This window comes from Anomaloglossus baeobatrachus, chromosome 4 (assembly GCF_048569485.1).
Source record: "Anomaloglossus baeobatrachus isolate aAnoBae1 chromosome 4, aAnoBae1.hap1, whole genome shotgun sequence".
In the NCBI taxonomy this organism is placed as follows: domain Eukaryota; kingdom Metazoa; phylum Chordata; class Amphibia; order Anura; family Aromobatidae; genus Anomaloglossus; species Anomaloglossus baeobatrachus.
The window spans coordinates 351,724,385-351,739,082 of record NC_134356.1 but is presented as its reverse complement, the minus strand read 5'-3'; the positions used below and the strand labels follow the sequence as shown (position 1 = coordinate 351,739,082).

The window sequence follows — 14,698 nt, the reverse complement described above, 5'->3', positions numbered from 1 at the left end:
ATTTTCAGTTCTTGGTAGCAATTTAAGCAGGTTGTTTTTTTTTTTTTTGTATTAACCCCTTACTACCAAAGTCTGTCTTCACCATTACCAGGCCATTTTTTTTTTATTATATAATTCTGACCCATGTCACTTTATATGGTTTTAACTTTGGAACTCTTCTACAGATCCCAGTGATTCTCAGATTTTTTCATGACATATTGTACTTCATGTTAGTGGTAAATTTAGGTAGAATTTGTTTGTTTTATTTGTGAAAATATCTACATATTTCGGACTAGGACTAAGGACACAAGATGTCCGAAACGCGTACCATCTCAGTTCTCGTATGGTTTTATGATTATGAACCTGCAATTTTAATCTATATCCAATAAAAACAGAAGTTTTATTTTATGGACTTGGATGCTGGAGATTTTTTCCTTGGATTCCACAGCCAGGCCTGCTACATTATCCGTGCACCGTCCTCTAATACTGGTTTCCATGCAAGTCGGGTGAGCTGGATTTTGTTTTTTCCTTTTATACATTAATAAAATCACAGTCATGGTGAGGGTTAGAGGCCGCAAAGGTGATTGGTTACAAACCAGTAAGGGGAGTGTATAAAGTGTAGAACTTGTGCAATTCAGTAGCAGAGAAAGTTAAACAACTCCCATATATCAATTGTCTGCCCACGTACAGAAGGTTAGAAAACCATAATGCAGACAGAGGAGATGGGCACAATGTTAGCAGCACTCACCCATGGTTCCCCGGGTCAAAAGCCAAGCACCCGTGCAACCCAAATAATTTTTCAAATGGGTTTCCTATGGGGTGTTGGAAGAGGGGGGCTTTGTGGGTTGCAACCATGTGTTCCTGGGTGAGGTTATATAGTGATATCCACAGGTGTCCTATATCTTGGCTGTAGTATGTGGCACGTGCCCAGTCCTAGTAATCCCTCAGGTGCGGGCAGATAGGCGTATAATACTTTGTGGGGGAAATCCCCCATTAGGTCACAATACTCAGACACGTTGCCAAATGAGCGTTTCGGTGCCACATGTCCATTCGAGACAGACTGTGCAAGAGCACACGCGGGAACCATCTTGACAGTGTATGTGAATGAATGTAATGTGTAACTGCCATCTTATGGGTATCAGGAACTACGTTTGCATCTGCATTGGGGCACCATCTTGGGAAGGTAAAAAAAAAAAACCTAAGAGACCACCGGCGCCATCTTGTGCCAATCAGAAGCAGAGTGGAACTACATAAATGTTGCAAACCACCTCAGAACATAGAAAGAAAATGTGCCAGTGAAATAAACAGAAGCATAAATCAAAGCAGTTGTGCATATAAGGACACTATATAACAACATCACACAAATTTTAAAGTGACAAGTGCGGTATAAAAATAAATTACCAGTTCATATAAAAGAACAAGGGTGATCAGCATACATGCACACACCACAATATTATTTTACTATTCTAAATTGTCTTGACTAGAATACCAACTACCTAAAATTCCGGAGTATTGACACTTTACGCTGCGGCATTAGGGGCTAAAACAATGCCTTCTGACCAAACTAGAATGTCGCTGGATTGTCACAGATGGACATAATGAAAAACTGAGCTTTGTCCCCTTCCTCTAATTATTGTGTGATTTATAGATTTTCCTTTTAGTCCAAATTTTAATTTTGTGTTGTCACGTTTTTATCGTTAAATTCTGTCGGTCTTATGGTGTCCATCTTAGGCTATGTGCACACGTTGCTTTTTTTTCAGCGCGGAAAAAAACGCACCCTCTGGCAGAGGGGAGAATTGTAAACAATGCTTTTTGAGAAAAACGCATCAAACGCATGCGTTTTTCAAGGTGCGTTTTTTTAAGACTTGTCAGTGTTAATAAAGTTGGTTGAACACAGACCTTTGGAAAAAAAAAAACCTGTGATGTCATTTCCTTCTCCACATTCTGTTTGGATAAATGGGAGTAAACAATAGGATAAAGAGTTGCACACCAGTCACAATGTATAGGGGAATAATGAAAAGCATAACTGCTATATGAATACTAGACTGAAAAATACAATGGACTATCTGAAATAAGTGAAAAACATGAAAATGGTATCTGCATAACTGCTATGAAAAATAGAAATGAGAGATATTTAGCCATTGTATTGATCAATGCAAAGGAGCCCCAAAACCAAACGCCAAGGTAATCTCTATTTTTGGGGTCCCCATACATAGGTTAGGGACCCCAAAAATAGAGATTACCTTGGCGTTTGGTTTTGGGGCTCCTTTGCATTGATCAATACAATGGCTAAATATCTCTCATTTCTATTTTTCATAACAGTTATGCAGATACCATTTTCATGTTTTTCACTTATTTCAGATAGTCCATTGTATTTTTCAGTCTAGTATTCATATAGCAGTTATGCTTTTCATTATTCCCCTATACATTGTGACTGGTGTGCAACTCTTTATCCTATTGTTTAGTTGTATATGTTTGAGTCTTGCACCCTGTTCACACCATTGGTGTTCCAGACATACATTCTTTAGTTGGATAAATGGGAGGGCTTGGAATGGAAGGAGCACTATTTGAATTTTGGAAAAGTTGAAATAAACTTCGTGCACCATGTCACATTAGCAGGGCCCATTGGGTACCTATACGTCAGAAAACCCCCACAAGTGACCCCATTTTGGAATCTGCACCCCTCAAGGATTTTATTCGAGTATATTAAGCATTTTGAATCCACAGCCACTTCCCCCAAAATGTTGCTGTAGCAACAATATTCTCACTTTTAGGCCCGTTTCACACGTCAGTGAAAAACACTGACGTTTTTCACTGGCGTGTAAAACACGCACATGTCCCTGCGTCTGCCGTGAATCACGGCACACGTGGGTTGTCTAAGTGCAATCCGGGCTCCGTTCTCCGTGGCCCGTGATTGCACTCAGTAATCATCTCACCTGCGCCCGCTTCCGCTCTCCATGGTGCTGATCGCTCCCGCGGTGTAGCATCCGGCTGGTGCTGACCCCCGCAGCAGCTGCTTCCGGGTCGGCTGTGTCGCGCATCATGAATAAGCGCGACAATAATGAGCCGGCTCAGAAGCAGCAAGCTGCACGGGCTGCAGAGGACATCGCTGGACGCTGGGTGAGTTAAAATGATTTTTATTTTAAAAGCATGTTTTTTTCTGGCACGTGTTTCACGGACCACACCACTGCGTGGTCCGTGGAACATCAGTGATGCCAGAAAAAAATGGACGTCTCCGTGCGGCAATCACGCACACGCGGGTACGCCGCATGGAGACACGTGCAGTGAAAAATCACTGACGTGTGAGCAGACCCATTCATTATAATGGGTCTGCGTATGTCAGTGATTCTGGTACGTTTAAAAAAAAAAAGCACAAACGTACCAGAATCACTGACGTGTGAAAGAGGCCTAAGGCTATGTGGCCATGATCCAGCGACACGGCGTCTAGTACACAGTGCCAGCCTTCCTGCAGCTGCCCATGCCCACGATTTGGGTTCAGGCTGCTGTGGACTTTAGCTCTATTCTACCTGCAGAGAACACTCTAGTCTCCGCAGCATAAATTGACATGTTGAGGCTCGGGAAGCCATGCCACCGGTCAGTTTATGCTGCGGAGAAAAGAAGCACAGTGGGCATAGGATCTCCAAAAATCCTTCCACTGTGCTTCTACTGCACAACGCAGCGTTATGGATGCAGGGAAAACACTCAGCGCCCATAACGTTGCAAACCCTGATTGTGGACACACAGCCTAAAAAGCGTCAATGGATGAATGGATGTCAAATATATATAATGTCCCACCCCCGCCTGCATATTCTAAGCTGGCACCTTTAGTACCTTTCATGTGGCACTAAAGGGTGCCTAGCTTAGTATTTATCCAAAAAAACAAAACAATGAAAAAAATGGCGTGGGGTCCCCCCTATTTTTGATAGCCAGTCAGGGTAAAGCAGACAGCTGTAGCCTGCAAACCACAGCTGGCAGCTTCATCTTGTCTGGTGATCAATTTGGAGGGCTCCCCAGGCTTTTTTTTTTTATTTATAAATAAATTAAAAAAAAAATAACGTGGGGTCCCCCCAAATTAGATCACCAGCCAAGGTGAAGCTGACAGCTGGGGTCTGGTATTCTCAGGGTGGGAAGAGCCATGGTTATTGGACTCTTCCCAGCCTAAAAATAGCAGGCCGCAGCCGCCCCAGAAGTGGCGCATCCATTAGATGCGCCAATCCTGGCGCTTCACCCCAACTCATCCCGCGCCCTGGTGCGTTGGCAAACGGGGTAATAAATGGGGTTGATACCAGATGTGTAATGTCACCTGGCATCAAGCCCAGCAATTAGTGATGTCACGGCGTCTATCAGATACCAGACATAACTAATTGACAGTAAACAAAAGCAAAAAAAAGACAAAATTTTTTATTAGAAAAAACACTCCCCAAATCATTCCCTTGTTCTCCAATTTAATCAAAAAATTTGAAAAAAAATGGGTCCGCAGAAATCCATTTGGACGTCCCACGTCGCCTCTGGACCTTCTAGAATATGGGGGCACGTTCAGGGAACGTATCCCCCATTTTCTAGGAGGGCAGACCCTCCATTTGAGGAGAGTGGGTGCCAAAAATCTGCACCCACTCTCCCCGGGTCACAGCTGCAGAGTGCCGAGCAGCCAGCACAGCTCTCTGAACACAGTGCTGGCTGTCAGCTGCTCGGCACATGTGACCGGCCAGCGTGCACTGTGAAGGAGGAGGGGGCCGCGGGGGATCAGCGCTGTGACCGGACAGGTAAGGGGGAATACCGAGGGGAATAGGGGCTGACCTGGCAGGGCCTGGGGGGCATTTTTCTGTCGCATGTCTCAAGGCACATGCGACAGAAATCATAGGAGCAGGGCGGCCGGTGCGCTGCTGTGCGCACGGCCATGTTGGATTTTCGGGAGGGGGGTCGGGGGTCGGGGCTGGCACTTTAGCGACACCGGGGGCTTTCCAGGACTTTGCCAGGAAGTGAGGTCAACAGGAAACCTCTTGACCTCACTTCCAGGTAAATGCCTGCGTTCTGGCATGCCGACAAAGCCCGCGTACCGCAACAAAAAAGCAGCTCACTGCGGGGTAGCTGCGGTCTGACCCACATCATTGATTCAATGGGGGAGAGAACGCAGCCACACCGCACAAAAGAAGTGACATGCTGCTTTTCTTTCCGCACCGATTTGTGGCATCCAAAACGCTGCGTTTAGAAACGCAGCGTGTGCACTGATTTTTCGGCTTTCTCATACACTTTGCTGGGAAAGCTGAACGCATGCAATTTGCCACTGAAACGCTCATCTGGGTCACAGGTGATATGGAACATTTACGTGGATCCACTCTGCATCTGACTGCCACAAGATGGCATCGATGGTATCTACTTACAGTATTGTGACGTCATGGAGAGTTTTCCCCCTATGTATTGTATGCCTTACTGCCCCGCAGCTTGGGGATTTCTAAGACTGGACATGAGCCGCATTTTGCGACAAAGATATGACACCTGTGGATATCACTGTCACACATGGTAGCGAAGCACCCAGCAGAAGTCCATGCAAGACACGCATCAGGGTTGTACGGATGCTTTGTTTTTGAGCTGGGGAACCATGGGTGAGTGCTACTAACATTGTGTCCATCTCATCTGCCTGCATTATTTTTTTCTAACCTTTTGTATGTGGGCAGACAGGATTTATTTAGACAATTATATATGGGAGTTATAATATTATGAATTATAATATATGCAAGTTGTTGACTTTCTCTGCCACTGAATTGCAGAAGTATTGCACTAGAATTTGCACTTTATACCTTCTCCTTACTAGTTTGTAACCATGCACCTTTGCTATCTCTAGACCTAGCCATGACCGTGGTATTATCAGTGTATATATATTTTGTGGTTGAAATAAAATGTTTAAAGGGAACTTGTCAGGTGCAATATGCACAAAGAACCATGAGCAGTTCTGGGTTTATATTGCTAATCCCTGCCTAACTGTTTCTGTATCTACTAGCATAAATAAGGGATCTTTAGAAAAAGTATTTTTAAAGATCCTTTATGATATGCTAATAAGCGCAGGGACCAGTCGTAGGGGCATTATATCCCCCAACACGTCCGGCCTTGTAGCATGTTAGCACACCCACAGGGGCATGCTATAACATGCTTTACAATGCCCATTGCCTACAGTCATCAGCAGTGACGCGAGTGCCTGTGTCTGTCACTGCTTCAGAACACCAGGTTTATGGTCAGTGCACATGATCAGAAGTCCTGCACACTAGACCTCTCTGAAGCTGGGACACGTACACCCAGCTTTATAGCACGCATGACCGGAAGTGCTGGGACTTCTGATCATGTGCACTGACCCGAAAACCCGGCGTTCTGAGGTGGTGAAAACTGACACAGGTACGCACGTCTGGGCGTGCTAACATACGGAGGGTGGACTGGTCGTGGGAAATAGTCCCTGCGCTCATTAGCAAATCAAAGAATCTTTAGAAGTACTTTTTCTAAAGATCTCTTTATAGCTAGTGTATACAGTGTTATACAGTACAGTGTATACCGTTGCAAGCTAGTGTATACAGGAACGGTTAGGCAGGGATCAGCAATATGCACCAAGGACTGCTCCTGGTTCTGGGTGCATATTGCACCTGACAGGTTCACTTTAATTTTTAATTCTGGTGGATTTATGACGCCCATCCTCGTAGCCAGGTAACCTAGAAGTCGTCATTTGACCTCTGGTTGCTATGGCAAAAATCGGGCCCCTGTGATCATGTTGCAGGGTCCCAACTGAATGAGAGTGAAATCTCTCACAGTGCATATAGTGACAAGAGGAGCCGCATGCCAGTATGACAGGAAGTATTGGGAGCAGAGACTCAAGATTAGATTTCGGCAGCAGTGATCAGCAGCCTGGGATTAGTAGTACAGTAGCAGGCTGACTATCACCACTCCACACCGCTGTCACTGCAGTGTTCAGAGCAGACAGTGTAATTATCACACTGTTGTGCTCTGAACACTGGACTCACCTCTGCTATGTCTCTGTACAGCCTCTAAGCTTATACTGACATAACAGAACATATGCCTAATGCTATCATGTGATGCATGGCTTTGGGGCGTATCTAATGACCAGCATCTCTGATACACCCCAAAGACATGTATCTAATGTCAATCATGCATTATACCCCCAAGCAATTGTATCCAATGCCCATTACATAACACCAGTGCTTCCATAAAGTGGACAGAAAGGGGGTTCACAGAGTACTCCTCCCATAGAATTCGATGGATCAGTCACACATTACACCACTGCTCCCATAGAAGTGGATGGAGAAGGGTCACACATTACATAACCGATCCCATAGAATTGGCTGGAGAGTTGTCACTTATTACATTACTCCCCCCATAGAAGTGGACAGAGCGGGGCCACACATTACATACTGCATCTAATCCCATCACTAAGCCCTACATCTAATCCCAGCACGTTACACTGTTTGTCTAATTGTAGCACATGATGTATTCTGTGTATCTAACCCCAGCACGATACAGCAAGCAGCACCAAGAAACAATCTGTGCTGCCAGCCGTCCTCACTTTCCACATGTCAATATCACCTTGCAGTCACCAACAAAATGGCTCTGTTCTGTGGCTCTAAACGTCATCCTCCCTTATCCTTTTGCAATCGCCCAAAAGGGAAGGATATATGTTAGACTCGTGTGGAGATCAAACCCACTTTTACTGCACTCATAATGCAGGCTAGTTGTACACTAGGTTTTCTTGGCAAATTTCAGCAGCTTCTCCCCCTAGTCTTTAAAAATTAAAATATCATTTAGAATTTTTCATATTTACTCCATTGAAACCACTTATTTATTAGGGGGGGGGGGGGGGGTGAATGCCACCCTTCATTTTAAGCAGTGATCTCTGGTGTATAGCATTTCCTTTTAAGCAGTTGTCTTCATTCTACTACTTATGTGGAGATTCTTCATACGTAGTGATGGGCAAAGCCGAAGACATCCGGTATCAAAGGGTCGAACCCGATTTTGCTTTTTCTTTTTAAAAACCCGGTTCGGGCTCGAAATTTAATTCCAGATATCTGGGCGGACATCAATCCCCATAAAAATGTTTCGAGACTTGAAACATGCGCTTTTAAATTGTGGCAAAAGGGCTAGGGGGATTAGAGCAGCCGCATTATACTTACAAGCCTCCACTGGGTTGTAACGCTATTTCCTGGGCCACTTAGTAATTTCATGCATACTCACTGCTTCCCCTACCCACCGGCAATCCCAGCGTCTGTGATTGATTGCAGTCGGATGACACCCACACCCAGTGATACAGCATGTCTGACTGCTTTCAATCTCACACGCTGTGTGTAAAAATAAATAAAAAAAATGTTTTTACATAATATGGGGAGACTGATACTCAGCACAGACAGCATACAGCTATAGTCTGCAGCTGTGTGCTTTTCTTGGCTGTGTATCAAAATAAGAGGGACCTTATGCGGTTACTTGGGGTGCCCTCCCTCAATTTGGATATCCAGCCATGATAAAAAGCCAACAGCTATTTTCAGGCTGGGGAGGCCCATGGTTATTGCCCCTCCCAGCCTTAAAATAGCAAGAAATAAAAAAACAAAACAAAAACACCCTTTCACCCCAAACACCCAGTTCTGACGTAATCCATACGAGGTCCCACAACATTTCCAGCTCTGGTACATACTGAAGTCACAGCATGCAAGCACAGAACATGTCCGCACACTGTGGCTTCAGGCAGAGACTGACTGAGCCTCAGCTGTGACTATACTCCGTTTATATGTGGTCACAGCTGGAGGTTGCCACAGTTCAGACCTGCATCTCCAGGCAGAAAACCGTTTTTTTTTTTTTGCCAAGAGATGCAGATTTGATGCTGAAATTTATACACTACATTCCTGCACCAAACTTGCATCTTCTGGCAAAAAAATGCATCAAAACACAATGCGGTTTTGATGCAATTTTTTGCCAGGAGATATAGATTGGGTGCAGGAATATGGTGTATAAATTTTGGCACTAAATCTGCACCTCTTGGCAAAAAAAATAAAATAAAAATGAAATAAAACACGATTTTCTGCCAGGAGATGCAAGTCTGAGAACTCACGTGAGGTGAGGTCACTGAGTTTAATGAGGTCAGTTTGCCTGCAGTCAAAGGTGGGGTACCGTGGGATCCTCCAACTGTGACCGCAAATAAGCTGAGTGATGTCACCGCCACAGCGATGAACGAAGTCAGTCTCTGCCTGAAGCCCTCAGCGTGCAGACCTGTTCTGTGCTGACGCAGTATGAGTTCAGTATGTAGCAGAGCCAGAATGGTCATGGGAGCTTGTGTGGATTATGTCGGAACTGGGTGTTTTGGGGTAGTGAAAGAGGGTGTTTTTTTTTTTTGTATTTTACTTCAAATGAAGGCTTTTTTTAAAATTTATTTCTTTTCACTTACAAATTAGGAATGGGGGGGGGGAAGGGGTCTCAGACCCTCCCCATTATGAATCTAGGGCTTCGTGACCGCTGTGAACTTTATACTGGTCATTGTTGAACCATTATGGGGTGCACAAAACCTTATCTCCAGCAGCTCACAGTGCGTCATGATTGCATCTTCTTTGATTGGGGGTGCTGGTGTATTCACCAATATATTAAAATATAAGCAAGAGATCTGAATGTATTCACAAAGGTAATACAGCAGGGTGCATTACTGCTGTTTATTCAGATAGGAGAGAGGAGAGTCTGCAAGGAGAGCTGGTAGCATTCACAGATAGAGTGAGCTCTACTGATTGCATCACCGCCCACCCACACAGCAAGCCCCGCCCTCCACTAGTTTCCAGAGCCTGGAAATTCTTTGCCAGAAATCATATGGCCAGAAAAGCAGTGCAGACTATAGCAGGATTTGCTAAGGCAGGGTATTTAGTGAAGTGGCAGTTCACATGAAAGGGATATGTACAGTAGTAGCCAGCACCTTTTAAAAGAGGCATGTGACTGGCATTATGAATAAAAAAACTTTGGGGAAGACAAACAAGGTGCGGGGGGGTGCAATAAAGTGGGCTGAAATGACTGTGGCTAGTTTTGTTTTTGTTTTGTTTTTCCTCACCAGGACTGGGCTTCACTTTGGGGTGGTTAATTATAGGACATAGTTCAGGTACTGATTTTTTTTTTTTTTTTTTGGGGTCTGGTATAGAAGTCAACAATTGTCTCAAAGTGTATGGTTACCTTCACAGACTGGTAGGTACTTTCATCAGTCGCACACAGGAAACATTACCAGCATTGTTTTTATATTAAATCAAATAGAATTTTTTTTTTTGTCATTTTAACAAAGAAAGGTCTCAAAAAAAAAGTAAAAAATTATGTAAACTGGGTCCTTTGTAAGATTATTAATTTTGGTAATAATTTGAGATAGACTGGTGGAAAAGTATAATTAAAGCCAAGTCGTTCAAATCCAGGCACTACTTTCAATATTCTGTGAGTATTTTTGTAGAGTTGCAAATTAGCTTCTTTATATTCCATAATGATATGAGTATAAGCAGCCATTGCTTTTTCTTTGGCTGATAAGTCTTCTCTTTTATCATACCTATAAAAGAAGAAAAAAAAAGTGTCACATTGATCAACAACATTACTCATTATGTGATGCTCATGGAGCCAGACGAGGAAACTAATCTTCAACAGAATTTCTCACAATCAATATTTATGTCCTATTCACCAAACTACACAGAGCACAACTTTTTTTTTTTTTGCTCAGACATAATGGAGCGACAGAGCACATACAACCATCGCTCCATCCAGGAGTCTTCTCACTATAGTTGTGGAGAGCGCAAGAATCGTGCCACTCAAGATCTCGGAGATACTGATCGGGGGACATGGGACAATCAGACATTTATGACTTAACCTTTGGATAGGTGATAAATGTTGATTGTGGGATAATCCCTTTAGAATAAAGGCCCCGTCACACTAAAGGTCCAGTCACACTAAGCAACTTACCAGCGATCCTAACAACGATAGGGATCGCTGGTAAGTTGCTAGGAGGTTGCTGGTGAGATGTCACACTGCGACGCTCCAGCGATCCCACCAGCAACCTGACCTGGCAGGGATCGCTGGAGCGTGGCTACACGAGTTGCTGGTGAGCTCACCAGCAACCAGTGACCAGCCCCCAGTCTCCTAGTTACAGCACACATCAGGTTAATTAACCCGATGTGTGCTGCAGCTAAATGTGCACAGAGCAGGGAGCAGCGCACAATGCTTAGCGCTGGCTCCTTGCTCTCCTAGTTACAGCACACATCGGGTTAATTACCTGATGTGTGCTGCAGCTACATGTGCACAGAGCAGGAGCCTGAGAGCGGGGGGAGGCTGGTATCAAAGGTAAATATCGGGTAACCAAGGACAGGGCTTCTTGGTTACCCGATGTTTACATTGGTTACCAGCCTCGCAGAAGCTGGCTCCCTGCTCACTGCACATTAGTTGTTGCTGTCTCGCTGTCACACACAGCGATCTGTGCTTCACAGCGGGACAGCAACAACTAAAAAATGGCCCAGGACATTCAGCAACAACCAACGACCTCACAGCAGGGGCCAGGTTGTTGCTGGATGTCACACACAGCAACATCGCTAGCAACGTCACAAAAGTTGTTCGTTACCAGCGATGTTGCTAGCGATGTTGCTTAGTGTGACGGGGCCTTTAGCAACGTTGCTAACGAACAACTTTTGTGACGTAGCAGTGATGTTGCTAGTGATGTTGCCGTGTGTGACATCCAGCAACAACCTGGCCCCTGCTGTGAGGTCGTTGGTTGTTGCTGAATGTCCTGGGCCATTTTTTAGTTGTTGCTGTCCTGCTGTGAAGCACAGATCGCTGTGTGTGACAGCGACAGAGCAACAACTGAATGTGCAGGCAGCAGGAGCCGGCTTCTGCGGAGGCTGGTAACCACAGTAAACATCGGGTAACCAAGAAGCCCTGTCCTTGGTTACCCGATATTTACCTTTGTTACCAGCCTCCGCCGCTCTCACTGTCAGTGCCGGCTCCTGCTCTGTTGTGCACACGTAGCTGCAGGACACATCGGGTTAATTAACCCGCTGTAGCTAGGAGAGCAGGGAGCCAGCGCTAAGCATTGTGCGCTGCTCCCTGCTCTGTGCACATTTAGCTGCAGCACACATCGGGTAATTAACCCGATGTGTGCTGTAACTAGGAGAGCAGGGAGCCAGTGCTCAGTGTGCGCTGCTCCCTGCACGTGTAGCTGCGTGCGCTGGTAACCAAGGTAAATATTGGGTTGGTTACCCGATATTTACCTTAGTTACCAAGCGCAGCATCTTCCACGCGGCGCTGGGGGCTGGTCACTGGTTGCTGGTGAGCTCACCAGCAACTCGTGTAGCGACGCTCCAGCGATCCCTGCCAGATCAGGTTGCTGGTGGGATCGCTGGAGCATCGCTGTGTGACATTTCACCAGCAACCTCCTAGCAACTTACCAGCGATCCCTATCGTTGTTGGGATCGCTGGTAAGTTCTTTAGTGTGACTGGACCTTAAGAGAGTCATACTTTGAATTGTGTGCAAACACTGCGATATGTGCTTACTCCGCATGCAAGAGGGAGAGCTTTACACTGGGGGTCACAAGTGTTTATAAATAAATAAATAAAAATAAAATTGGTCCCATTCTCATCCAGAAATTTGGGTTATTTTCCTCACTTGTCATCCATGTGCAGTCTGTAGGCAGGTTTTTTTTTTTGTTGCAAATTATGGTGGAAAATAAGTATTTTGTCAATAACAAAAGTTCATCTTAATATTTTGTTATATATCATTTGTTTGCAATGACAGAGGTCAAACATATTCTGTAAGTCTTCACAAGGTTGACGCACACTGTTGGTGGCATGTTGGTCCATTCCTCCATGCAGATCTCCTCTAGAGCAGTGATGTTTTGGGCCTGTCGCTGGGCAACACGGACTTTCAACTCCCTCCAAAGGTTTTCTATGGCGTTGAGATCTGGAGACTGGCTAGGTCACTCCAGGATCTTCATATGCTCCTTACGATGCCACTCCTTCGTTGCCCTGGTGGTGTGCTTGGGATCATTATCATGCTGAAAGACCTAGCCACGTTTCATCTTTAGTGTCCTTGCTGATGGAAGGAAGTTTGCACTCAGTCTCACAATACATGGCCCCATTCGTTCTTTCATGTACATGGATCAGTCATCCTGGTCCCTTTGCAGAGAAACAGCCCCAAAACATGATGTTGCCACCCGCATGCTTCACAGTAGGTATGGTGTTCTTTGGATGCAACTTGGCATTCAGTCTTCTCCAAACACGACGAGTTGTGTTTCTACCAAACAGTTCTACTTTGGTTTCATCAGACCATATGACATTCTCCCAATACTCTTCTGGATAATCCAAATGCTCTCTAGCAACCTTCAGACGGGCCCGGACATGTTCCCCTGCTTAAGCAAGTACATTGAAGAAAAAACAAAAAAGCTAGCACTAAATGTGCACTACAGCACTAAAAATTCCAACTGTACTTATTATAAATTTGAGATTTTTGGCAAAAAATTGCAATTTCTTGAGCCACCGCGCCACTCCACAGCAAATCTCATTTGGGGCAGTCCTAACACTAAAATATTTTTATAAAATGTGCCAAACGGCCTCACATATGAAATAATAGAACTGCTCTTAGCAGCACTCACCTGGTCTATTTCAATCCCGTACCCATGACTGAATCATGGCTGTGGGCGGGACAGGTCCAAGCAAATGCATGAAGTAAATAGACTGTGGACAGGGCCTGATGACTGAATGTGAACAGTCACCAATCGCCAAAATCTAGACAGATGGAATACATCCCAAATTGGGGTGCATAGCAAGGTGGGGGTCAGCCACCGACCAATTCAATGAAGAAAAAAAACAAAAAAGCTAGCACTAAATGTGCACTACAGCACTAAAAATTCCAACTATACTTATTATAAATTTGAGATTTTTGGCAAAAAAATTGCAATTTCTTAAGCCACCCCGCCACTCCACGGCAAAACTCATTTGGGGCAGTCCTATCACTAAAATATTTTTATAAAATGTGCCAAACGGCCTCACGTAGTGCACATTTAGTGCTAGCTTTTTTTGTTTTTTTCTTCATTGAATTGGTCGGTGGCTGACCCCCACCTTGCTATGCACCCCAATTCGGGATGTATTCCATCTGTCTAGATTTTGGCGATTGGTGACTGTTCACAGTCATCAGGCCCTGTCCACAGGCTATTTACTTCATGCAGCATTTGCTTGGACCTGTCCCGCCCACAGCCATGATTCAGTCATGGGTACGGGACTGAAATAGACCAGGTGAGTGCTGCTAAGAGCAGTTCTACTGTTTTATATGTGAGGCAGTTTGGCACATTTTATAAAAATATTTTATAGTGTTAGGACTGCCCCAAATGAGATTTGCCGTGGAGTGGCGGGGTGGCTCAAGAAATTGCAATTTTTTGCCAAAAATCTCAAATTTATAATAAGTACAGTTGGAATTTTTAGTGCTGTAGTGCACATTTAGTGCTAGCTTTTTTGTTTTTTAAGGAAGTACATGTCTGGCACTGCAGTATCTGAGTCTCTGGCGGTGTAGTGTGTTACTAATGGTAGCCTTTGTTACAGTGGTCCAAGCTCTATGCAAGTCATTCATTAGGTCCACCCGTGTGGTTCTGGGATTTTTGCTCACCATTCTTGTGATCATTTTGACCCCATGGGATGAGATCTTGCATGGAGCCCCAGATTGAGAGAGCTAATCAATGGT

At 44.7% G+C, this 14,698-nt stretch overlaps 1 protein-coding gene across 1 annotated transcript in view; it reads right to left on the bottom strand.

Annotated features, from left to right (window-relative positions):
* Positions 1–10,218: 10,218 nt before the first annotated feature.
* The window catches only part of ALG12 (ALG12 alpha-1,6-mannosyltransferase), a 60,904-nt gene continuing 56,424 nt past the window's right edge, over positions 10,219–14,698 (bottom strand). The window contains exon 9 of the mRNA XM_075345103.1: positions 10,219–10,531. Coding sequence (XP_075201218.1) covers positions 10,306–10,531 — 226 coding nt within the window. The 3' untranslated portion in view covers positions 10,219–10,305. The remainder of the gene's footprint in view (positions 10,532–14,698) is intronic.